The 27,876-nt window shown below is 34.8% G+C and overlaps 1 protein-coding gene across 1 annotated transcript in view; it reads left to right on the top strand.

The window, feature by feature from the left end:
- LOC110102194 (glycine--tRNA ligase, chloroplastic/mitochondrial 2) overlaps window positions 1–27,876 on the top strand; it is a gene marked incomplete at its 3' end in the record, with an annotated part of 127,639 nt that overhangs the window by 11,164 nt on the left and 88,599 nt on the right. Inside the window, 13 exon segments of the mRNA XM_020830410.2 lie at window positions 1,758–1,825; window positions 2,804–2,885; window positions 2,967–3,030; window positions 10,266–10,321; window positions 10,443–10,520; window positions 10,852–10,926; window positions 11,014–11,084; window positions 18,378–18,494; window positions 18,594–18,695; window positions 21,414–21,537; window positions 23,315–23,401; window positions 23,703–23,789; window positions 24,893–24,994. Of these exon segments, the coding sequence (XP_020686069.1) occupies window positions 1,758–1,825; window positions 2,804–2,885; window positions 2,967–3,030; window positions 10,266–10,321; window positions 10,443–10,520; window positions 10,852–10,926; window positions 11,014–11,084; window positions 18,378–18,494; window positions 18,594–18,695; window positions 21,414–21,537; window positions 23,315–23,401; window positions 23,703–23,789; window positions 24,893–24,994 (1,113 nt within the window).

The following is a 27,876-nucleotide window of genomic DNA, read 5'->3' as shown; positions in this document are numbered from 1 at the left end:
TGCAAGAGGGAACTTGATTGGGGATTTGAAATCCTTTTCAAACCTAGGACATTAATTAAGGAAAGAGGATTAGAGGAGAATCTCTAATTAATGTCAGATTGAGGAGATTGGGGAGGTTTTCAAAACAAGTCAACTTATTTTAGGAAAGAATTCAAATTCAAATAATTTTGAATTTTGAATTTCCAAAGCCATGACATATTGATCACTACTACTTCTATAGTTTTTTTTTCTTCTTTTAGTTTAAATGATTATCTAATCCTTAATAGATTAAAGCTTGAGGCCTTCTAATTGCAATTTGGAATATTGATTCTCATTGTGCCATTTAATTTTATATTGTAAGGTAGATAAGTAGTTTTGTTTCTATAAGCAATCATGTTATGATTTTCTTATCCTAATATTAAAAATAGTTGCTACTCAACTTTTTTTTTTTGTTCTTTTTGTATGTATAATTTATGTTCCTAAAGAGAAATCTTTGGTCATAAAATCTTGATATTGAAACAATATGATTGTTGAGAGATATGCTTGTGTGTATGTAGATATATATGCACATATAACGTGTGTGTAGAGGGATAAACGTGCATTGGCATGGTCTAACATGGATGAAGAGGACTAGCTTTTGCTTTTCATTACTATAAGCCCATATACATCTATGTTTGTAACTCATAGATGTCTAAGCAAGTTTGTGTCCACAGGACTTGGCAAAAGGTAGTATGCAGTCAAAGCAATGCTCACCCCAAAGGAAGTCTTTCCTTGTAAGGTAGCTATTATTACTAGCCTGTGAACAAATAATCGCTCACCTCAGCTGAGCTTGCGATGTACGTGCTCTCTCATGGGCGGTCATATGAGAGGCGTGTTTATTCTCGAAAGGTTTGTCCAAAGGACTCGTCCATATAGGTTTGTGCCCCAAGGGTGCTCCAAGTGAACTCGCCATCTCATAACTGTTGTCCACAATCAAGGCCACTCATCTTTGTTTGATATCCCATATTAAGCTACATGAAGCTCACACTTACGAAGCTTAAGGCCATGACTTTATTGACTTAATTTTTCTTTTGCTCACTACCACTATTGCATAGGGGACTAGCCATTTACTCCCGAGGGCTCGCCAGTCGTTCTTAGGGTTCTTAGGGACCTGTCTTAAAGACCACCCTATGTAATAGTTCTCTCAAACTCACCGAATGTACTTGCTCTTGAATACTTGCTCAGGGCACCTGCTAGAGGACCTTGCAAATTGCTTAGGACTTTTTTAAAGGTACATACCCCAATCAACACATGTTTGTGTTAGTCTACTCTATACTTGAGTAACATCATGCATGATTTTTTTTTCATTTTTTTTGATTTAGTCTTTTTTGTAGCCTTCTTTAACTTATAAATAAAGGTGGAGGCGGCATATTTTGGACTTCATATGGTTTAAATTATTCACATATATCTTAGAGCTTCTCACTTTCTTTTCATACTTATTTTCTCACTTGGTTTTCCATTTCTAACCCGCTAAAACTTCTTAATAGGGTTCGGCGTTGTTCATGAATAAATTTGAATCCAATAGTTCTAATTTCAAACTGACCATCTACATGGTAACTAAAAAATTGATATGAAGTTGAATTATTTCTTGACCAAACTGTTCTCCGTCATACCGTTTTTGCATTATATGTTGCTTCAGTCTTTGTAAACGTCATATGTTGCTTCCATATTGTCCCAACGTTTTTGCAAAGTTTTCATCGTTGTTACTGCTTACCCCAATTTTTCTTTCAACTTTGTAGGTTGGAGCGGGTACCATGAATCCATTAACTTTCTTGCGTGTTCTTGGTCCGGAGCCCTGGAATGTTGCGTAAGTGTGCAACTTGCTACAAAACTCTATAATTTCATGATTCATTTCCATCCTGCTTCATCCTTCATTTCTGCTGATTTCAATTAAGAGTTGCATTGTAATGATTTTTGTGAAAATTAATATTTTGGCGTATAATTTAATTAATTCAAATTTGCAAGCTACTTTAAAAAAAATTGGGTATTACATCAATTTAGACCCAAATATATTATTTTGAATCAATTTTGTATAGTCGAAGGACAAAATTGGAGCAACGTAGTACTCTAAATTTATATTGGTTATATACAAATAATTGGGATTTGAAGTTTGCCTCAATAACTAAATAACGATGAAAAAACGTCCTTTATTATTAAATTTATATAAATTGACTCAAATAATTTATGCAGCTGGCCAATTGATATTGAAATCTAAACTCATTATCATTAAAATAAATAGTAAATAGATGAGCTTAGGTTCCAAAAGCCCTCCCCTATCTCTACTTGAACATCTTTATGATTTAAGTCATTATGTTTGTCTCAATCTAGTGTGAGCTTGGAGGATTGCGCAAACCAATTTTGCCAATACCATCTCCTTGTATGCCGATTACTCCTTTCAACTCCATGAGGTCTGATCATTTTTGGAAGATCCATAATAATTTTTTTGGTTGTACTTGTTAAATTAGTTTCTTATTTATTATTTCCTCATATGTAAGATCCTCTTTATAAATAGTGATATTTTTAAAATAACTTCAATGATGTTATGAATAAAATATTTTACAAGTAAGATTGCTTTACGATGTCTCTCTAGTATGTCTTCTATCTTTCAGTAGAATCAAATGCTAGTGTTGTGCATGTGTGAGCGGATTGTTATCATGAGGCAGAATGCAACTAATTTGTTAATTTTCCACCTATATTATATTTTCTGGCATCCCCACGGAAATTACTTATTGCATTTTTTTCCTGCCATGTAATATGAGTTTAAGAATGTGGTCTCCTTTTGAAGGTATGTTGAACCTAGTATACGTCCAGATGACAGTCGCTATGGGGATAATCCTAACAGGCTCCAGCGCCACACCCAATTTCAGGTTCAGTGGATGTACTGTTATATGACACTCAGTACGTGTGTGAATGAAGGCGTAACATCTCTACCTTTTTCTAATTTGCAGGTTATCTTAAAGCCTGATCCTGGGAATGCACAGGACCTCTTCATCCATAGCCTTTCAGCATTAGGTAAGATACCTTTTTTTTTAAAAAAAAAAATTTTGTATTTATATTTTATTTAGTTATCCTGGTAGAAGAATTTATCTTTCATTTTCTGAAATATGGCTTAACTGCAATACAAAGGTTGAAATGACCAATGGGCTTCATTCACCAATGGCATAGTTGTTGTTTTAGTTTTGCCCTTCTAAATACTAGGTTATCTTCCCATCCCCCTTATTTTTGAGTTTTCAACTAGTGAAGAAAATTCAACTAGTGAAGAAATAGTTATTTTCTCAGAATGAGATAATCCTGAAGTATATTCCTGGGTAGATAATAATAATAATAATAATAATAATAATAATAATATGTGTTACTGGAGTCCATGGTCAAGATGGCTGTTAAAAAGGTCGCCCTTTTTTTATCACCCATGCCATTTGAAGTTATGCAAAGGGCCAAAGGGATGGCATATCCTGACTTCATAGTGTTGGAAGTTTACCATATTTGCAGAGATTTAAATAGGCAGTTTTGAATTTGTGAAAGCGTGGAGTATATATGGTGGCTGCTAGATTACTGGTCATGTCACTTAGGTTTGAGATGTATACAATGACCCACACTAGAATGCTGAAAATCTAAATTCTCATCAGAAGTGGATCTCAACAAGATAACTCCAGCTTTTATGGCATTTTTGATCCTCCCATGTTTCATTCTTTCCATGATCCTTGCATTATTGATTATCCTCATATCTCTCCCTCCAGTCCTATGTAGCTATTTTGAAATATTCAGGTAAGCATTTATTTTTTCGTCCAATTCAAATAACATTATAAATATATATCTAGAATTAATAATTCTTGCATTTGTAAACTAAATTTACACAACTTACCTTCTTGACGAGTTATCTCTTCCAATCTTTCACTTCTTACTCTTCTTTGATTATAAGTCACCTACAATGCCATTCTAATCTTATAAAAACCGTAATTTATTATTTAATAAAGTATATATAGCATCAACTTATACTTTATATAAAATTTACCTCAAAACCTCTTTTTTTTCATATATTCAGGTAATTCCTACATACAGTTGGTAACAATTGGTATACTTGCTTCAGAAGTCATTATTGTCTTTTTGGAAATTTAAAACATGACTATGAATATACCAAAATACTTACCTTCTTTTTTTTCCTTCAATTATTTATTATTCTCCTTTCACTGAAATAATTCTTCCTCTAACCTAACCTCTTAATCTTCCTTCACTGTTTTCACAATTAGTTTGCACACTCACATCAAATTACAATTCATTACATAATTCTAAATTAATCACATCCAAATATTGATGACAATTTTCAAATAATTTCCATTCAACTATACTGTTAATACCTGCACAGCCAAACTCCCTTAAGTGTACTGTGCCGAATTCTCACTGTCGAACACTGCTACAGTCCTGAATGCACTGTACTGTGCCGCCTGCTGGAGAAATTCTACTGTGCCGAACCGTCTATAGGAATTTCTACTATGCTGCTCAATGCCATAATTCTTATGAACAGATCACTATGCGGCCTTCTACCATAGAATCGAATTGATCTACAGTTCTCCACCCAATTCCCTCTGTTGCCTTCCGTGAAACTGCTGTTTGCATAACAATTCCACTGGTTTGCTACTTCTGAACACCAAAAAGGAAGTGGGTCCCACCACTCAACTGATTGCCAATCAATTCCTATAAGAACCCATTAGTTAATTGCTTATACAGTTATTTGAGTAATTTATTATATTTAAAATAATTGATATGATTAGATATATATTAAAATTGAAATTTCTATTTTCCCTTACCTATATTGTTTGGGTATTAGAGTATATATACCTCAACAAAATGGGGTTGCTGAGAGGAAAAATAGACATCTCCTGAAAGGTGCTAGATCTATTACGCTATAAATAAAGTACAAAAATATCTATATGGGAGAAAGCCATTCTTACTACTACATACCTAATAATAGGTTACCTAATCGGGTACTAAAATTTAACTCCTAGACAAACTCTACTCAAAGCCTATCTCCATGCTCGGTTCATATCATCAAATCTTCCTCAAAACATTTTTTTGGTACTATGCCTTTGTTCATATCTATTCACAAGATAGGAGCAAGCTTGACCCAAGATAAAAAAAAAATGCATCTATATTGGCTATTCTTCTACAAAAAGAGGTTACAAATACTTTTGCCCTACTTCTAGGAAGATATTTGAAACCATGCAAAGGTATTTGAAACCATGGATATCATCTTTTTTGAAAATAATCGATACTTTACTAGTTCTGAAATTCTAGTGGAGAGTGAAAGAGAATTTCAAACTTGGGAGTGAAATTTCTTATTTTACAACCAAACAGAGTCCAGTCAAAATCAACAAATAACACAAAAAATTTAAACAAGTATTTCCTAAGGTATATCTCCTACATCTCGACCTCAACCTTCAGTCTTATTACCTCCACCAATAATTCCTAATCAATCATTGCAAAGAGTAGCAATTAAGGAACAAAAATATGTATATCCAAGAAAAAGAAAGAAAACCAGCATGCAGAGCAGTGAGACACATCTTGAACCTATCAAATCTCCTTTAATGGATCCAACAACTGTAGAAATTCGTGCAGAGGAGAAAACGAGGAAGTTCAAAAGGAGGTAGAGTCATCAAATGGCCAGAAAGCATCATGCACCAAGCATCCAATCAAAACTTTCCTCCTATAGCAGATTATAAAACACTTATCAAGTCTTCCTTTCCAAGTTGGATGATGTGCAGATTTCGACCAATATTTAGGAAGCTTTGAATCACTTAGGATGGATACGGTTGTTAAAGAAGAAATTATGGCCTTGAAGAAAAATCAAATATGGGTAATTACGAATATCCCACTAGGGATTAAAGTTGTGATATGCAAATGGGTGTTCATTGTAAAACATATGGAGGATGGCAGTGTTGAGAGGCTGAAAGCTAGACTGGTTGCAAGAGGATTCACTTAGTCTTATTGAATAGACTATAAGAAAACTTTTGCTCCTGTTGCAAAGCTCAACACCTCCTTAGCAACAAATTTAGATTGGTCCCTACATCAACTAAATATCAAGAATCCATTCTTGAATTGAAACCTGAAAGAAGAAGTCTACATTGAGATTCCAATGGTGATTCATAAGTCTTATTGAATGAACAAAGTGTGTAAACTGCTAAAATCTTTGTATGGATTAAAGCAATCTCCTAAAGCATGGTTTGGAAGATTCTCAAAGTATTTAAAATGCCATATTTTTAGACAATGTCAGGCAGGTCATACCTTGTTTGTGTAGCAGTCAGAAAGAAACAAGGTAGCAATATTGGTTATATATGTGGATGGCATCATCCTTACTAGAAATGATATATAGGAAATAATGAAGATTAAATAGGCTCTATCCAGGGAGTTTGAAGTTAAATATCTAGAATCACTTATATCCTTCCTTTGTATTGAGTTAGCTCGATTAAGCATAGCTATATTTGTTTCCTAATGTAGGTATACCTTAGAACTACTGAATGAGACCGACATGCTTGGATGCAGACCAGCTAGTACACCTATGGACTCTAAGAAGAAACTTGGGATAGAAACAGAGGGAGTTTCAGTAGATAAATGAAGATATCAACGTATGGTAGGAAAGCTTATATACCTCTCCCACACCCATCCATATATTGGGTTTACTGTGAGCATGGTGAGCCAATATATGGGTAATCTTATGAAGGAGCACATGAAGGCAGTATATCAAATCTTGAAATATCTCAAGAATACTTTTGGAAAGGGGCTATTTCTTAATAAAAATGAAGATAGAAAATTGATCATTTATTCTGATACAGATAAGGTTATGAAGTCAGGTTGTCAGTCGATCGACCACAGGATATTGTTCATTTGTGTGGGGGAACCGAGTGACATGGAGCAAGAAACAATCTGTTACTTCTAGAAGCAGTGCATAATCTAAAGTGAGAGCATTAACAATTATTATTTGTGAAGGTATTTGGATCAGATAAGTATTAATTGAACTGAGAATAAAGATTGAAGACATGATAAAGTTGAAATGTGACAATCAAGCCGCAATCAGTATGGACAAGGATCCAATAAATCGCAATATAACATAACATATTATTTTTGATAGATGCTTTATAGCTGAGAAAATAGAAAACTCAGAAATTTAAGTAGTATATACCCTAACTAAGAACTTGTCGATGTTCTAGCAAAGGCGCTACCGAGTTCTCTACTTGATAAATTTGTTTGCAAATTGAGATTTTACAACCTGTACAACCCAACTTGAGGGAGAGTGTTGAATCACACGGCAAGGAGGGGGCCACGACTTTGACATGTCAATAATCTGTGGGCTGCAACCATGGGCTACAATTGGAGATATCCTCTTTTGAGACCAAGATCTGTGGGATATAATTATTTGAATCAATTAGATTAAATGACTTTCATCTTCTGTTTATTATAATTAATTAGATTAAATATCTTAGGAGATGAAGGAATTTCATGGCTTACTAAACTTTTTAATACTATTTTGAAGACTAAAAAGATGCCAGATGAGTGAAGAATGAGTGTGTTAATTCCTATTTTTAAGAGTAAAGGTGATGCACAAGATTGTGCGAATTATAGAGGTATTAAGTTAATGTGTCATACTTTAAAACTATGGGAGCGAGTTATGGAGCATAGGTTGCGGCGTGATGCTAATGTTTCTCAAAATCAATTTGGATTCATGCCGGGTAGGTCGACTATGGAAGCCATACATTTATTAAGAAGTTTGATGGAGAAATATAGAGAAAATAAGGAGGATCTACATATGATATTTATTGATTTAGAAAAACCATATGATAAAGTTCTAAGAGAAGTGCTATGGAGAATTCTTGAAAAGAAAGGAGTCAATAATGCTTATATTCAAATCATTAAAGATATGTATGCAGGAGCTATTACTTGTGTTCAAACACAAGGTGGATTGACTAAGTATTTCCCTATTTCGGTTGGGTTACATCAAGGATCAGCCTTAAGCCCATATCTTTTTGCTTTAGTCATGGATGTTCTCACTAGACATTTGCAAGAGGATGTACCTTGGTGCATGCTTTTTGCTGATGATATTCTTCTTGTTGATAAGACTAGAGAGGGAGTTGAAGGTAAACTTGAATTATGGAGGTCAACCTTATCTAAAGGTTTTCGCTTGAGTAGATCTAAAACGGAATATATGGAGTGTAATTTTAGTAGTAATAGACATAGTGAGGGGATTGTGACTTTGGGCGATCAAGTCATTAATAAGAGTACATGTTTTAGATATCTTGGATCTATTGTTTAGAGTGATGGTGAAATAGATAGGGATATTATCAGCAGAATTCAAGTTGGATGGTTGAAGTGGAGGAATGCATCGGGCTTGTTATGTGATAGAAATGTACCTCTCAAACTTAAGGGAAAATTCTATAAGATGGTAGTGAGGCCTGCAATGCTTTATGGTGCTGAATGTTGGCCATTAAAAGAGAAGCATAATACTAAGTTAAGTGTGGCAGAGATGAGGATGCTCAGGTGGATGAGTGGCTTTACCCTTAGAGATCGGATACGAAATGAGCATATACGTGAAAAGGTTGGAGTAGCTCCAGTAGAAGATAAGATTAGAGAGAGTCGCCTTAGATGGTTTGGTCACATAAAACGGCGGCCTTCCGATGACCCGGTTAGGAGAGTAGAGATTTGACTTATGTTAAGAAAGGTAGGGGTAGACCTAAAAAGACTTGGTTAGAAAATATTAGAAATGACCTTTCTTTATTAGATTTAAACAAAAATTTGACTTTTAATAGGACAAAACGGAGAAAAAGAATTCATGTAGCCGACCCCACGTAGTGGGATAAAGGCTTGATGTTGTTGTTGTTGTTGTCGTCTCCTAGAGTGTATATATATGTAATAATTCCAAGGATAAAAATTCGAATTCAATTTCCCCTAAACAATTTCTTCAAGAACATGTTTGAAAATAGAAAGGGGGTGGTTGGAGTACCAAAAACGCTGCTTTTAAACTTTGCGTTAGGGTGGTGAAAGAAAGCTAATCTGGAGAAAAGGGCCTCGGTAAGGCAAGAAAATGCATGGACTTGAACTAAAAGGTGCAAATCGGTAGAAATTTGATGAAGCAAGCACAAAACCACTATAAATTGCTGAAATCAACTGCCAAAATAACAAAGTTTTTGCTTTGAGGCCAAAATGATCAGGTTTAGCAACAAGATTATAGAATCTGTGGGGAGATTAAAAGAAACAAATGAAAATGATATCAAAATAGTGAATCCTCAAGTTGACGATGAATTCTTAAAACATCATGTTGCCAAATTATCAATGAAAGAAAACTAGGAAACCAAAATATGAGCTGTGTAAATTTTAAAATTTTCATTTCATCTTTTTATAAAGAATATTGCGCTATTTATAGAAAACTGAAAATCCTACATATCCCTAAAGTTTATTACATGATATTGTTCATAAATAAATTGTTGGTTCCTAATAAATTTAAATAGAAATACATAAAATTTGTCTATCTATATCATCAATCAAACACAGATGACATAATAAATCAATTCGATTAACTCAAATGAGTTTGTACATGTTTTATTAGTCTACAAGAAGATTTATTGAACCCAATCTAGTTGCTTAAATTGTGATCAAGATAAGCCCAAGACTCAGCAGAGTAATGAAACCTAATGAAAATAATAATATAAGACATAAATAGAGATTATTTGAATTTAGAAAGGTTAAATGAACTTGAACAGGAATAGATTGACCATATGGTTAAGATTGACCATATCCTTTCGTTGCATGAGGGAGAGCTGACCACGTCAGCCTTGGATGAGAGAGGTTATGTCCAGCCTCTTGAGAATTGTTTCTTGTGTTTTCTTAAATATAACCTTTGTATAACTTCACCAATGTGTTTGGGTTGAGTCCAAAATAGCTGACCTTTGTAGTTGGCTTATCCCAATGTTACTGATCAAATGTGCGAGTTAGCCCAAAGTGATCAAATCAATTTTGAGCCTACCTAGGTTAGATTTGCATTGATTGGTCTGCCCAATTCTTGGAGAGCCCTGGAGCAGAGAATCTCAGATGATGGCTTTATATTGAATGAATATTGCAGGCTGGTTACAAAGTTCATTGAAACCAAGTAGATTTGAGCTGAGACTATAGTGGTTTAAATTGTTTTCTATATTGTCCAACATTATTTCCTTAAATTATAACGAGTTTGATGTTATAACTACGGAAACTTTTTTCCACTTCAGGAATCAATGTGAAAGCACATGATATTCGCTTTGTTGAAGACAATTGGGAAAGTCCGGTAGATCCTTTTTTGAACATAGAATTATCTATTAGTTTTCATCATGTAAAGCATTGTAATTCCTTCATGGCTTTCTCTATTTATGTTGATTATTTCCGTTTCTCCATTCAAAATTTGACAGGTTCTTGGTGCGTGGGGTTTAGGTTGGGAAATATGGATGGATGGGATGGAGATATCACAATTCACATACTTTCAGCAGGTAATTCTGTAACTATTTTACTTGATAGTTTTTTTTTTTCTGAACTGCTAAGACTTTTATTTTTCCCTCATATTGGATATCTTACATGTTAGTTTATTACTGAAACAGATGTCTGGGTTGTGATTCAAATACTCTTTATTTAACTTTTTTTTTTTAATTTCAAATAAAAGAAAATAGAAATATTTTCACGATTCTTATGTAAATTATGATTTTAGACTGTTTAAATTAATTTCATAATGCTTCATGAGCTGGGTTTGATAAGTATTTTGTTTGTTTAAGCCTGGGATTTTTGTAATTGTGTGGTATACCTTGCAAATTTAAATTATTTCAGGCTGGAAGCCTCCAATTGCAGCCTGTTTCTGTTGAAATAACTTATGGCTTGGAACGTATCTTAATGTTGCTGCAGGTATGCTATAGCTTTCGATTATCTCAATGTGACTTTTATATCACTCAGCTGAGAAAGACTGAAATATGATTCAGGCTTGCTTTGCAGGAGGTAGACCATTTCAAGAACATAAAATATACTGATGGAATTACATACGGCGAGATCTTTTTGGAAAATGAGTAGGTTATTAAGAGCTTGTAGTGAGTTTAACTCCTAATTATTCATTCCGTATGTTTTATTGATTAAGCACTTCCATGTTAATCTAACCAGTTTAGGTCTATCATCAAACATTTTGTTTTTCGATGCTATTATTATGATTAATCTTTTTTCTATGAATGTTGGGGATGAAAGTAACAAAATGCTATCAGGAATTCTTGAATCGTTCTTTTGGAACTAAAGTTTTTTGTTCATTAATTGTTGAGATGTACTGAAAGTTTGCTTAATTTGTGCAAGTAATAACTATTTTAATTTGTACAACAATTCTTTTTTTAATGTTTGTTCTAAGTATCCTATTAAAACATGTTGAACTGCATGGCTAGTTTGTTTGGAAGTAAACCAGGATAGTGATTTCCAAAGGTTGGCTTAATGGTGTCAGAGAAAGTATATGCTGTAATGGAGAGGAGTTTGCTTATTTACATAGAAATGCAATTGAGTTTACTTCAATCCTACAATTGATGCCACCTTTTTTTTTAATGAATTTCTTATACTTGTATTTTTTTAGGGTAATAACTTCATTTGAGGGTGTATCCAGATGCAATTGTGTAGGTAAATAAATTTTCTTAAAGGAGTTGGCTAGCTGATCCCTGCTTTATTGAATATTTCTGTTGTCATGGAGGGCATTTGTTAGTGAATTGGCTTGTTTGGCTAGACTTGTTTTTGACAGAACTCTATTTGTATGTGTGAAGAATAATATAGACAAAGACTAGATTATTTAAAAAACTATTTGACTTATGTTACTCTTTGGATCAATTGCTTTTGCTATCTGCTAGGATGAAGTAAGCTGTGTGAAGTACTTGCAGTGCGTGTATGAATAATATTTCAATACATAGAAAAAAAAAACAGCACCACTGGTTGTATCTCGATTTGTCCCCGTACCTTCATGGTGTGATTTGGAGTGAATCCCACCATGGAGTGTAGGGACATGTATGCCATGTCCAGATGTAAATGTGCCGTTTTCTCTATAATCTTCTCCAGCTCGTCCCCACTTTCCTTCTCTCCATCGTAGACCATCAAGACCTGAAGGGCTCGATTCTTGCATCTATGTCCGGGTGGAAATCTCTCATCACCCCTGAATCATAACTCTTTTGCTCGCTTATCTTACACCTCCGCTTTTGTAAGGTGCTTGAATTTGCCTCCAGGATGAATTCCAATGCTCTTCTCTTTTGGCGCTTTCCTTTGGAACAACACCGTCTGGGACCTCGGTGCCAGGGTCATAGAGGTATTCATGTAATCCCCTCCCATTGTGTTGCTCCGGCTAGTCTTCTCCCTTTAATATTTTTCCTCCACTCTCTGAGCAAGCTTCATCATCTCCTTTAGCCCTCTAGGTCTCAACACCCTGAGCTCTGCTCATATATCTTCTCTAAGCCCCTTCATGAAATTATCTTCCAACCCTTCCTTGAATATTCCCCTCAGTCATCCTGATAGTAGCTGAAATTTCTCCCGATACTCTATGACTGCCCTTTGTTCGTGAAGGCCTCCTCTCCTTTCCGAATGGCTAAAAAATGTTCCAACAAACACTCCTTAAATTTTTCCTATAAATAGACTGAATACTTGGTCTCCTTCTATTGAAACCAAGCTAGGGCTTTTTTCCTTTATACATAGCCCTGCCGTCATGAGTTTTCCCCCTTCCATCAACCTGTTGATATCAAAGCAACGCTCCTCCTGATACACCCAACATTGAACATATTCCCCTTAAAAAAATCAGTATCTTTAACTTCCTTGATCTCATATCTATAGTTTAATGGCTTCTCCATTCGTTAGTTCTTCCCATGTAATGATGGTGTGACTCTCTTCCTTCTTTGGCTGATTTGGCCCCATGGCTTAGCCCAATCATTTCCTCCTTAGGTTCACCTTCCACCATGTATGGGTGGTCTCTCAAAGGGTTCTGCCTCCCCCCTTCTTGCAGCCCTTTCTTCAAAATACCCTGATCCATCTCCCATTGGAGCCCCCCGTGGTGGTCCATGAGGGAAAACACTCTCCACTTCATCATCGTTCTCTTGAATTTTCTTTCCCTTTGGTTCAGCCCTAGGAATCATCAGTGAGGCTTTTGATTGCATTTCGATAAACTTCTTCTTAAGGTCTTCAAAGTTTTTAATGCGGTTCTCTATGGATGAGAGTCTACCTTCTACGCTGGAATATTGTTACCAAAAGAGCTATCCCAATAATTGTTTGCGAGACATCTATCCAATTTTATAAAATAATTGTTTTAAAGGGTTTTTATTAGATTAAATAATGTGAGAGCTATATTACTAAAAATCATTGATGCCACTTTAAAGAACTGTAGCATTAAAGACCTCCATAATTCGAAAGGGTTCAGTCTGCTATTACATTTCTTGTCAGAATAATAAATGTAATTAAAGGCTCCAATGAAAAGCCATGGGAGATTATCAATGTTACTGGTAGTATCATTCCGTAAAAACTCTTATAAATCATGCTTCAGGTAGAATTCATAGTAGGCATTAACCTTAGTAAAGATGAGTTATTAGGAACATTGAATGTTAGAATGGATTTTCTTCCCGTTAGTTGAAGGAATGGGGAGTGTGGGGAATTTTTGTTCCATTTTAAAAATATTCTTTCTTTATGATGAGATTGAAAATTATTGGTGGAACCTTCCTTATCAAAAGTGAAGTAGTTGTACTCGATGAGATTTTAAAATTTTTGCTTCCGAAAGCTTAGTTTGAATGGAGATTATAATGGAGTTTGTTTTCCTTAATTTGGTCTAGGTTCTTTTCACACCCCAAATCACCCCCCTGGCAACATAGGGTGCAACCTAGAAACAACAATCATGAAATTAAAACTCATCATCATAAATCTATAGTCAATCTTCATCTAATATATTCCTAATATACGGAAGTATTCCAAAATATCTCATTTTATTCATCCATGGATAATTACAGAGCCCTACAAACTCCAAAATATTGCAGTAACAAACAGTCTAGATACCTCTGTTGTAGACTCATATACCAGACGCACAGCAAAGCATAAAGTTTTAAAGTGGCTTGAGGCTATTCAACTTCCTCTTTATCTTTGCCCTTTATTGTAACAACAATCAGAATAAAAATCTGGTGAGCTATGAAGCTCATAAAGCTCATAAAATTATGCAATTTAAATAAGAAATAAATTGCAATATTTATAGAATTAACGTAATTGAAATCTTAACCGAATCAAATCTAAAATAGTTTGCAAAAATAAAAAAATTCATATTTAGCATTATCTTTTGTATTATATGAGGCCTATACAAAATATCATAATTAGTTTTTTAAGAGTTCTGACCATCATTTCTCATAAAGTTAACATTCATAAGAATGTTCAATGAAGCCCAGATAAACTTGATGATGAGGACATCAGAAGACCAACGGCTACGATCTAGAGCTTATTTAAATTTTTTATGTCTTATGTACTAGTTTATTTTATATTATTGTTTTTCCCATTTTACCCTTAGGAGTGGTCATGTGGTGTTGTAGCCTGAAGGGCGTTTTAGTCTTTGCTATTTTTCTTTTCATGAGGCCTATTTATAGGCTAACTCTTTTGTATTGTAGGATGATGAATATTGAATGAAGTTTTGTTTTCTTTGCTTTATCTCTAAGTGAGTTCATGGGAGGAGAGACCCTAGGTGGTTGAAAGCAATACCCGTCAACCTTTGGAGGAGTCCAAGGTTCACAGTTTTACGATCTCTTTGTGAGTTCTTAGTTCTTTATTTTAGTTTCCACCTTCCCTACCCACCTTCCTCTCCTTGCCTGCCGTCCAACAACCACCCTCCTTCCGAGCTCCACCACTGCATGCACCCCGACTCCAATCCTACCTTTTAGAAGCACCAAATTCCCCTCTCCAACCGGCGGATCAACTCTCCCCTCCTCACACCCGACGTAATCCCCCCCAAGCCCCCATTGTCATTGGCCTCCCCATTGGATCCAACTCAATTATGACGATTTCAATTGTTATACTTCCCTTCCTAAATTAGCTCCATGGAAAAGGGAAGTAATGACCCTTGCTTCAAATTTCAAATATTTTCCTTATTTGGAACTTTGCAAATAAGGAAAGTTTTAAAATTTCAATCCGATTTAATTTTAAATTAAAGAGGGTTGTTTATTCTCTTTCCTATGTGGCAAACCTCGTTTGGAAACTTATTAAAATCTTCCCCATACTCCTCCCCTCATGATGCTGCCGACCACCCATTAATGGGCTAAATCTTATTGCTTCCTATTAAGGCTTCATCATACTTGAATTTGAATTCGAAATTCAAATTAAATCCTGCCAAATCACTTTAAATCTGAAATAAATCTCAGATTTAATTCACACTTACAATGCCTTGGTCCACATTCGTTGAATGTGTACACAATCTTTCCTCCCCCCTCTCTCTCTCGCCTCATTAAATCACCTCCCACAAATTGCTTCAATCAACCTCTCATTAAGGAATGACTTTCCCGCCTTTCTACGTTATTTGGGGATTCAAAATTCAAAACCTGCTCTTAAAACCTGCTCTAAATTACTGTCCAACAATTTTCCACTTAGAAACTGCTGTCCGGGAAACTCCAACCAGCCATAGTGCTGCCAGGTCTGCTCCTGTTTGCTAACCAGCACTCCTCCAAGTACTGTCCCAGAGATTTCTGCAACCCTTTTTCTTTTGTCCAGCTGATTGGTGAAGCCCCGAGTGCTCTTTACTACCCAGGGGTTGCCAAAGTGCTGTCCCAAACAGCCAGAAAATTCGTGTTGCCATCCATCCCTTCCCAAACACTCAAACGACCACTTTGGAGCTTCGTATTTGTCTTCCCTTGGTAAACTTTTCTTCTTACGCTTATATCTTCCTAATTCATCTTTCAATTATGGTTATACTTTGATTCACAAAGCTCATGTCAAGCTCTTCACCGCTAAAGCTTAGAGAACTAGAGAGTTGAGTGAGGTATTCTTGCATCGTACCTAATCTTACTGTTAGCATTGAGATTTATAGTTGAAAATCATTCATGTATGCAATGTTAGATTAAATTGGCTATTTTACGATCTTAACTCCTATGCATGTAATTTAGCTTAAGCTTGTTTTATCGCCTTATTGTTTTATCTTAAGCGTTTAAATCGGCATAAGTTTTATTTAATATTGTTCTCAAAATATTAAGCGTACAAATTTTCATAAGCAACTCATTTTCACCTGTACGTTTCACATCATTTTACATTATCAACATTGAATTTCATAGAGGTCCCTTTTGCCTCATTCGAGGTCCCTTAAAAAGATGATTTTCTTTTCAAAACATTGTTAATTAGGAAAACATTTAACTAATCATATAATACTGCATGATAAGTTTAAAAAATTTATATGAGGTCATTCATACTTGACTGCTTGACTGTAAACGCATTAACATATAAAAGTTACTTTGCTGTCTTTTTACCCATCTGTTTTGATGACATGCAACTATACAAGTCAAAAAATGATACATTTATTTGATTAAATTAAATTGCATTTCTTACCCCCTTACCAAGTTGCCTCCACAAATTCAGCACATCGTAACCTTTTTCGTTTGTAAATTAACTACACGATTCACATTTCTTACTTTCCAAAATTTCTATAATTTAGTTTCCCAGATTTTTATTAAAATCATTCATACCTTTTAGCAACTTACCTCTCAACCAGATTCTCCTTTCTTCATCCACCAAATAAAAAGAATCCTAACAACACAATTATGGTATAAACTCCTTTAGCAACCTTATCAATATCCAAAGAATTTACAAGACAACATACAACATAACGTAATAAAAAATAATAATAATTTACCTTTATTGCTTTATAACCTTCCTCATACTCCTCTAATCCTCTCTTTACTGTTAACTCCTTTGCAATTTATTCCGCCAAATATAGCCTCCCACTCTCACGGCAAGCAATCACTCCAATTATTCCCTCATAATTTTTCCTCTAACAGCATCTGAAATCTAGCCCATTGCCTTTTAAAGAAATAAAGGCTTACCCGCCGAAACCTCACCACAGCTTCCAGCTAAAAGAAGATTTACAGAGAGAAAAGGCTTACCCGCTATAGCTTTAATATTTGCACTTAAACATTTCATAGCAATTGGATTCCCCATCAACGGTTGCATCCATTAAGATAGTGGATGGCTGAAGAGATATTTTATTAGTAGTGGATTTACCTAGTGCTGTGCTACAGCAACTTACTTGACTAACCCTAGTGCAGGACTAGTGGACCACTTAAGGTTGTAATTATTAAGTCCTGAGAACGAGAAAATCAGGTTGTCTTAATGGTGTTTGTGTATTACTTAACAGAAATTAATTTAACATTTAACATTAACTGCACTTACATAAGTCAACTGAAATTGTTAACATAAAATTTAATTAACTACTAATTCATGTGATAAATTGAATGCCTTCTGTAGAAATTACTTTTTTTTTTGATAGCAACTAAAATTTGTACTTTTGCTTGAAACTCTTGGGTATGACAGTTCTTTCCTCTCAGGAGTTTGTAAGTACCTTCCTTACAAAAAATAGTAGTCAATTTGGGGCATGAAAAAGAAGCATGCAAGAATGAGTCACAATATATGCAAAAAGAGGATTTCTATCATTAACCACCTCTTGAGCCCAGCAAGTACTCCATCCATGCTAAGAATGCAGGAATAAGGTAGGGATGAGGAAGTACTAACTTCCGCATTAACTCTAACAAAGGTGACCCTGACTTAAGAAGCAGTTATATCGTCTATCATAATAAATTTACCCATAAAGTTATTAATTTTGGAATTACTACTTAGGTTCCAACAGCTAAGCGAGAGACTAGAAAATTTGATCTATAGAGGAAATTGCATAATTCTCTTTGTTGGGCTGAAAACCCCATTACCATTTCCTCTAAATCAAAAGTTGTCCTGACAATTAACCAAATAGTTTGTAGATCACTCCAAAGTAGCAGGCCAAAGCAAACTCATATCAGGGGAAATGTATCTGAAGTCATTATTCATATCAAGGGTGTTGATGTCACCATATCAGAGGAGAGGGAGGAATGAGTGAGAGGAAATTAGGTGGAATTGCAGGGTTTTGAATTCGAAACTAGAATTTGTTGTTTCTCATTGTTAGGTTGCCACATGAATTCAGAAGGCTTTAGTTTATCATGCTGAAATGCTTCCTGTTTAGTTTTTTTCCCCCTCTCTTTTCCTCCGCCATTAAGATGAAAATTCTTTAATCAATATTCTTCAACGATATGTTTTATGAGGTTAACAGATCACTATGAATGAAATGGTAGGTCTCATATTTTTTGTTGATGCAGGAAGGAAATGAGTGCATATTACTTGGAGCATGCGAGTGTGGAACATGTACTCAAGCAGTTTGAAAACTTTGAGGAAGATGCTCGATCATTATTGGCACTTGGGCTAGCTATTCCCGCGTATGCTTAGAAAAACACTGTAGTTTTTTTTTCCACTCTATTTATGATTTAGAAGGAAAACTTCTGCTAAATATGATTCCTTTTCTAATAATTTTGTAGGTATGATCAGTTGTTGAAGGCCTCTCACAATTTCAATATCCTAGATTCTAGAGGCTTTATTGGTGTTACTGAACGTGCTAGATATTTTTCTCGCATGCGCAGGTTAGCCTCTATTCTTCAATTAGTTTCATTGAACTAATGCTTTGTACCATCATCATTAATATTATCCTACCTATGTGGATTACTTTTATGAATCCTCATTCTTAGTTCATTCTCGTCGAGTGATGCCTCAATAAACTAATGCTTTGTACCATTTTAAATTTATACATAACTTTTTTTTTTTTTGCATCCTTGGTTGGATTTGGTGCATATTTATTCCACATTCAATGTTCTTGTGGTGCCTAATAGTTCGAGGATGTAAAGCTTCGATGACATCCTATAAAGGGTGCTAGCTTTACATCAATAGGTTGTTAGTACCTTATGATGTATATCTAAAGGAAAAGGTGCAACCATGTAACTCGCTTGTAAAACAAAAAAAGGATGACAAACAAGGATCTCATTGATAGTGCTTATGCAATAATGGATGATCTAAATCATTTTTTTTTTTGGTGAGGGGGTACCGTGGAATATTTTACTATTATTTCTACTGAATCGATTCTTTTCTGCATAAGTCCTTTGATTGTCTGCAAAAGTTGGCCGGAATAGTTTGAAAATTTTTCTTCTATTGAGCTAGAATGCAGGATGATAATTATTGTATGTTATAATTTTGTATTTTTTTCTATAATACAATTATCTTTATTCCAGGTTATATTCTCATAGTTATCCTGCTGGTAAGATGAGGTGTTTTCCACAGACAATTTTGGGTGAAATAATGGATGGTTTCATGGGTTCCTTTGAATCTTATAACTTAGGGAAAGAGGAGGTTGTAGTGGTTAGAAGAGATCCCAACAATGTTTAGCCATTGTTTCAGCTCGCTATTCTTTTTTTTATACCTTCTTCACACTTTGGATGCTTGGATTTTATGGAGGAGAGCATGGGTGCTCTTCTTGCACTTGGCAATGGGAGACTAAACTCCATTTCGGAAGTTAATGAGAGTTGTTTTTGGGTGTGGGAACCAACGTGAAGATCACCTGCAGCAAGTATAGGCATAGGCTGAGGCAGCTGCAGGCTGTAATACACTATTAGTTCATTCTTGCTGGAGGCTTTTGCTACCATGCAGTAGCGATACTGTTATGAGTCGGACCTTTCTTGACCGCGGCCTTTCCAAAAATATTAACTCGGTGATTTTTTGAATTTCCGAACCCATTTTATCCTTCTAGAAATCATAGCTGTTGCCGGGGGGGGGGGGGGGGGGGGGGGGGGGGGGGGGAAATTTTCACTCAGCTAGCAACAGTATCATATCACAAGCCCAAACAGAGACTGCTTCCAAATGACTTGCTTTCGCTCGACACAAACTGATTGCTTCGTTTTCCCCTATGCTCATCTCTCGCAACTCACAATCTCGAGCACAACTTTCCTTTTCTTTTTCGCTCCTCTCTCGCCATATTATTTGCATTCTTAATTTTGATCATACAATTCTTTTTAGCTCCAGAAATTAATAAGACGGAATACGGAACTATTTTAATGTATTTTGACATTCAAGATGAGATGACAAACCGTCATAAAATTGACCGACGGAAAATAAACTGTCAGAAAATCGCCGGAAAATTCTGCCTGTAATGGGTGATTTTTCTGTAGTGTTTAATTTAGGCCCCCCCTGAATAAAATTTCTGGCTCCGCCACTGACTATTGCTATGTTGGTTCTGTAGAGCTTTTTAGTTGACATCATCAGTGGTCAAATTTTCTTATGAAATCAACAATCAACAAACAATTTTTTCCAAAAAAAATTATGTCGAGTATATATATGTCATTTTGTATATCCAGTTTTGGTTTAAACAAGTGCCATTCTCTTATGTGATATGATGAAATCAGATGTAGATTTGTTCATCATATTTTTATTACTCATTCCATATTTACCCAAAAATAAATATAGTTAAGTTACTGCCTAAGTCTATTTCATTTTACAGTAATTATGTTATTCGAACAATTGGTGTTAAAACCTCCAAAGTGTTGATTGAGGTAACTTGTAAGAAACTAGAGTGGAACCTCACCCTCACCCCCTCACCCTACCCACCCAAGCCACAAAATTGTGTAGGAAATTATTAGCTGATATTTTAGAAAATGGGTTGGACACATTTTGAGAAAACTAACTAAGCTCAGCCTGAATGAATGGTTACGCGTCTCCAAGAAGACCTGTGAACTGCCTGATGGCATTAATGTAAGCTACCCAAACGAAGGTTGGCTTGGCCATGCGAGCATGCACAGACTGACATCTGTAAATCTTTTAGACATGCACGTTATACCTTTTTGAAAGTTCAGTTCTTGTTAACTTTCATCTTCATCTAAATATGCAAAAACATACTTGTCTCTGTAATATCAGGCTACCTGCTTGCTATTTTATTCACTCCCTACCTACGTGTTTGCAAACTTATGTTGTTAAACTTCGCTGAACATTCATGCAGATCTCTCATGTTACCAGAGCACATACCTGAAATATTTTCCCATAACATGTTAATGCAGGTTCCCAATTCTTGCCCTTAAAAAAGGTCTTTACATTAACAACTAAAATGACGTGGTTACATTTGTTACTGGGGCTGGTTGAATGAGCTGTTTGAGTTGTGATTGGTCGGTGGCCTAAGGGGTTATAAAAACGGGATTCAATCCCTGGAATATTTATAAATGCAGCATTTCTTTCAATTTTTTTTATGTAGTTACCTTTTCAAGTTAATAAGTAATTGATATATTCTGTAAAATTCATATAAATTATCTGTTGTGGACCAGTTTAGCTCGAGAATGCGCTCAACTATGGGTGAAGTCAAGAGAGATGCTTGGTTATCCCCTAGGCATTTCTTCTGATGGAAACAGTGCTATATTCCCTAAAATTCTTGTTACCGAGCAAGTAAAGGTTTTGATTACCTAACCTTTCTCTTGTAAATTCTGCTTTAATATGAAACTGATTTGTATTTACTCTATGGAAATAAACATCATATTTTCTTTGCATCATATTTAAAACTCAAAATATGCAATATGACAAAAAGAAAAAAAACCTCTTGCAATGCATGGATAGGGTTGCTTATCCCCCGATTCTGCATTGGCGGCAAGCCACTTGCACTACCCTTATTCAAAATCTGCCAGAACTTTTATTTCATTATAGAAAAGTACTTGGCTTCACGTCATTAAGGATATGTATGCAGGAGCTGTTACTTGTGTCCATACACAAGGTGGTTTGACCAAGTATTTTCCTATTTCAGTTGGATTACTTCAAGGATCAACCTTAATCCCATATATTTTTGTTTTAGTCATGAATGCTCTCAGGGGAAGTAGAACCCATGTTTAAATAAACCTTGATATTACTCTCAGGAGAAATTTGGTTAAATGTTAAATCCAATATGCCTCAGGGAAAATAAGGAAATCTTCAGCTTGTGAGAGCGAGGTTTGTGCCTTTTGTATATTTTTCCAGACCGAACAATAAATGAGGAAGACGAGCGAGAGAGGTGAGCGGACGGTTCCTGCGTGCGTGAGGTCGAACGAAATGAAAGGGAGAGATGTTTTAGTGGTTTTGTCGAAGTCGTGTTGTTGAGTTACGTGAGTGAATGAAATGTTGTGTCGTTTGGATGGCATGAGGTGGAGTACATCGGCTAAATAGTGGTCAACAAGCATAAAAAGTCTTGTTTAGAAAGTATTATAAATGACCTTTTTTATTAGATTTAAATGAGAGTTTGGCTCTTAATATGACCCAATGAAGATGAAAGATTCATGTAGCTGCCCCCACGTTGTGGGATAAAGGCTTGATATTTTTGTTGTTATTGTAGTGATCTTGCAGCTTGTGTGTTAGACCCATGATCATGGTGTCAGATTGGCATGTGCCTACCCCGAGAAACTTCTGCTAATGCAAGGTTTTGGGGGGCATTGTTGTATATAACTTTACCCATGCATTTACAGAGAAGTTTTGGAACCGTCTTACTTTGTTTTAAGACTTTTCTAATTGATGACTTTACTTGACTTACATTCATGTATCAAGCTGTGGTTGCATTTAATTTTTTTTGTGCACCTCAGTACTAGTGTGCATGCAGAAGGTTGTTTCCTTTCTTTTTTCCGTGTGAAGTTCCCAAAAATCTACTGTTTCTGGTCTAAATATCTTCACCTTGTTATTTATTTTTAAGTAAAAGGTTTCTATCAGTTTTGTTATTGATGTTTTGAGAGGTACAGCTGTAAAACTCTTTTTGCATAAAGTAGGATTGAGACTTGCCAGCTTGGATACCCTTTTCTTGGATTGATTGATTGATTCTATCTGATCTTTTGTGTGGTGAGGCATTTAAATCTGTCTTGAAGTTAAACTCAGTTATGGACAAGTTCTATTAGCAACAAGTGATAATTTTTCTTAGATGCCAATTCTATTAGGTTAAAGAAAGAGAGTTACTTTGTATTTTGATTTTTGGAGTTTATTATCATTTTAGCTGATTGGAGTTTTTTTCTTTTTTTTTTCTTTTCCTTAAAGCATTTTTACATGTTAAATTGTTAATAATGTCTGTTTTGACGAGCATGTTGGAATATTGAAAGTGTCATGACATTTGAGTAAACGCTGTTGGTCTATGCTGAACCTATACTGTTTAATTCATGTCTGCTGTAGTCTTCCCTCCATAATTCTTTTCTCTCAACAATTTGTTCTCCCGAACTTTCAGCAGGTATTGCAAGTTCCCAGTGCCTTCGTTCTTGAGATTGGAACCGAAGAATTGCCACCTCATGATGTAGTTGAAGCAAGTGAGCAAGTATGTTACGACTTTAATGCGGTGTTAACTCTATAATTTTAATTTCATTTGAAGATTAACCTACATGCATCCTTGATGTGCATGCATATGGTTCTGATCGGACAAGCTTTACATGGTGATTAACAAGTTATATCGACTTTCAAGGGAGAGTTAGATTGACTACATGCAATATATTTCTTTACCATTATGACTACTCATGAATTATTTCATTTTCATTTATTTTCTTGAAAATGAGTTTATTATTTAAATTTATTTATTTATTTTTAATTTATCCACTTTTAATCATTTCCTTCATTTGCAGATTAAAAGCTTAATTTTGTTGACGCTAGAAAAACGGCGATTATGCCATGGAGAAGTTGTGGCTCATTGTACACCACGTCGAGTTGTGGTAATTCCTCCGATAATGGATTTGCATAGATATTTTTGTTAAATGTCAGCTTGATAGTTTTGATAACTTCAATTAGTTTGGGGCTATTTGGGTTGCTAAAAACGTGATGCAGAGGATTTTAAAATCTGGGTGTTTGGTTTGATGAAAAAAAAGAGAATTTTCTTAAATTCCTTTTTGACTCCCTTTTTCATTTTTGTTATGTATTGTAAACTCAACCGGTTTTGGTCAAATTCCTTTTTCATCGGAGGCTGATTGAGTTGTTTATGCTTGTCACCAGTCACCAATTGCTGACTATCGCCGCTACTAGCCAACACCATCATTTAACTTTACATTGCATTCATTTCACTTCAAGCGAAAAAAAAAATCTGCTGCTTTTTTTTTATACTTATCCAAACAACTTTAAATACACTATATTCCTTTTATTATGCATCCTTTTTAGAAAACAACCTCTTAATTTATTTCTTTTCCACCGTAGACCGAGGATGTTGTTGCTTGAAATGGCATAGCAAGGTACTTCATTTTGGAGTTGACAATTTTTAGGAAGATTGAATCCTCTTCTATGAAGGAGAAGTTTCAAATTATGGTTTAAATGGCATAGCAGTCTACTTTGTTTCGGGGGACTTTATTATTTTCAAAAGAGATTGAAGCCTATTATCTAGAAATTCTATCTTATATATATATATATATATATAAATAAGCCGACCCCATGTAGTGGGACAAAGGCTTGATATTGTTGTTGTTGATGTAAAGATTTTGCTTATGCTTTTATTTGATTTGCTTTTGAATATTGGTTGCTGTGTTGTACAACTGATGAGATATGTTTTTCTTTAAAGAGGCACGTCACAGAATATTTTGAAGTTATGGTTGCAATTGCTGCGTCAATGAATTTTATTTGGTTCCTCAATTGTTGTTTGATTGCGTGAGAGACAAATAAGAAGCTTGCATGAGCCGATTTAAAATATGTCATGTTCAATGGAACTTTGCTGCTGAAGTATCCCCTTGTATTGTAGTGCTGGTTTTCATTAATTTATAATTTGACCATTTGCTCTTTCTTTTCTAATAATTCTGAAAATATTTAATGCTCAAGTTTCATCTGTTTGTAGATTTACATTGAGAATCTTAGTTCAAGGCAAGGAGATAGTGAGGTTGAGATACGTGGGCCACCAGCTGCAAGGGCATTTGATTATGATGGAAATCCTACTAAGGTTCGGATATTTTGATCTCAGTCTTGCAAGTGTGTTGGCATTATTACATATAATTCATAATTACAATTTTTTTGATACATTTTATATTATTCTGATCCTCCACTTTCTTATCCAAATTATTTTTCTATTGCTTTATGAATCTTCTTTTTTCATTCATCTTTGTTGAAAACGACGAGGTGTTAAACCTATTTTGGGTAAATCTTTTTTCTGCAACTTTTATGTTTTCTTTGGTCTTAAACTTGAATTTTTTTGTACAAGTTTTACCAAAGTTATCCTTGATCTATCGATCCCTTTCCTTTCCTCATCATTAAACATTAACGTTTTTGGTAAATGATCAAAACGTTCCATAGATTTTTTAGGTGTGCCCATTCTTGACCTAAATTGTTTTAAGTGTTCAATTTAACTCGTTAACTACCAAATCTTAGACAAATTGGTCCTATTATTAATTTTTTAGTTTATTTGGATAGAATTTGGTGGAAGGAAGCTTTTCATAATGACATTTTACACATTTTCAGGTCTCACTATTTAATACAACTTTAAACTAATGAAGTGGGCTTTGAAAGTTTGGATGTTTGGAGAAATTTGAGATTAAAGTGACACTTGAAAAGATTTGGGACCTTTTTCATTATTTATTTTTAATTTTATCTATTGTTGTATTGAATCCAAATATGTTCATTGTAATACTCTACCTTAATAGCAGACAACCTCAATGAGTTTAAATTGGAAACCTGTGAGAATGGAGATAAAGCTAGGGGGAAAAAAAGAAACAGAGTACACTAATTCAAGTAGTAATAATAGTAGAGAATACTAAAAGTCCCAAATGTTCTTCTTCGCAATTTATTGATAGGGATCAGATAGCTACAAAAAAGGTTGCATAAATGAAATGAATAAAAAAAAATATAAGAATTTAATGACTGCTGATTGGCTTGTCCATGTGTCACCCTCTAGTTGGGTGTGGTGTGGTGTAACCTTTCTTGAGCTTAACTTAATTTGCTTCTTTGTAAACTTTAGAGTGCCGAGTACATATAGGGGAGCAGATATAGGCTAGTCATGAACGGAGGAAATTGATGCTGGTGGGTTCCCGGAGTCACTAGTAGCCTTTGCTAGAGCTCTAGTTTGCCTTGCAAAAGGAGAGGCAGGTGAGCTTGTGTGGTTGGGAAGACAAACTCTATGGCCGGCTGATTGAGGATGGGCAAGCAGAGAGTCTCTTGAATAAATACTTTCCCTATTATTGAGGATGCGAGTGAGATTGAGATTAAGGTCTTCCCCTGCTAAGATAGAGGGTGAGCAGCTTTGTTGGTGAGTTGTTCATTAGGGTCGAGTGGCTAGTTCAATGAATTGCGAATATCTCAAACTTTTCACGTTGGACTCGACTCCCTGATGAATCCTTTGTAGAGTTGGATTTCATAACCAGTGGGTGAGCTCTTCTTCAATAACCTATCGACTACATGTTAAATACCTAAAAAGACATATGATTGTATTCAAGTCCAATTGGTGCATTTTTTATTCTTCATTAATTACACAAAAATTACCTAATTCTATAATCATATTTTTAGATGTTACTTTGTCATGTAATGTGGTTTAAGCATTTGCTAATCTATCTTCTCTTGCTTTTCCATACATTTATTGTGGTAAGGCACCTAAAAGACTTGGATTTAGTCTTATAGTGGATAGCTAAAAACTGATGGTGTTGAAATACTATGCCATTTTCCCTACCCATAAGCTTATGTTTTTTAGTTTCAAATTTATTTGACCACTCGTTCGTTTGGCCTAAATTTTATCCCCATTTGGTTTTCTTCATACCTAACAAGTAGTATGAAAGTTGATGATTTTAGGATTGAGTGCTGCATGCAATTTGTTGCTTCCAATGGGTCATGGTACATTCTACTTTGGTAGACCAAAGTTTAGGAGGGTATAATAGCCAGTATTTTAACTGAGGTAAATAAATATTTTATGGAATCAATATAATTCCAAATCACAAACTGTCTTCACTATAGCATTGTTATTATATACTTTAATTGCACAATTTTTTTTGTAATATTTGGACACTGTCGAAAATTCTTAAGAAATTGGCACTTGTTGGTACAAGTGAGGATTTTGAGACCGTCAGGTGTCCGTTTTGCAAATTAATTTCATCGATATTTTTTTAAATAAACTAAATTCTTTTATGAATATTTTTCGATAATTTTTGAATTCCTAAAATAATTTATTTAAATTTTATACAAAAAAATTGATTAGATTAAATATTATATTATTAAAATATCTTAATCCACTTAAAGTTTTTTATTAAAATCCCTTTCAACTTCGGCTAATGGCTAACAGAGAAATGGCTTGAGAAAAATTAGAGAAAAAGAGAGGAGAGAAAGAAAACCTTGAGTTTTGGAGGTTGCGGTGCAATTTTTGTCCGTCAAGCTTATTGGAAAATTTACTCGTATCGCTGTAAGGTACCTTTATCCTCTCTTGGACATGACCACCTGCTAAAAAGAACATATATTTCTATCCTAATCATTGAAGGGCAACTCCCCACAATACACACAATCCAAAACATCACACTAAAATATCAACTACATGTACATAAAAAAAATTCTAATCCTAGCATGCTTAGGGATTTTGCATCTAAGTGTGTGTTGGTTTTGTGGTATGTCATATTACATGTGCTGTATTGTTTTGTTGTAGAATAAAAATGTTTAATTTTATTTGTTGGGGTGGTTCTACTTTAAGTTATTTGTAATTTAAAGCTTTTTTTTTTTTAATTTTTAATTGTTTCATATTTAGAAGGGGTTATGAAAAATCCATAGAGTAGCCACTGCTTGCTTTGAGACAAGCTTGCTACTCATGGAATCTTAAGATCCAATGATGTTGCCATTCAACTTTTTGGGCTG

The sequence above is a fragment of the Dendrobium catenatum genome, unplaced genomic scaffold (assembly GCF_001605985.2).
Source record: "Dendrobium catenatum unplaced genomic scaffold, ASM160598v2 fragScaff_scaffold_132, whole genome shotgun sequence".
NCBI lineage: Eukaryota > Viridiplantae > Streptophyta > Magnoliopsida > Asparagales > Orchidaceae > Dendrobium > Dendrobium catenatum.
Note: the sequence above shows the minus strand (reverse complement) of the source record. Positions and strands in the feature narration are given on the sequence as shown.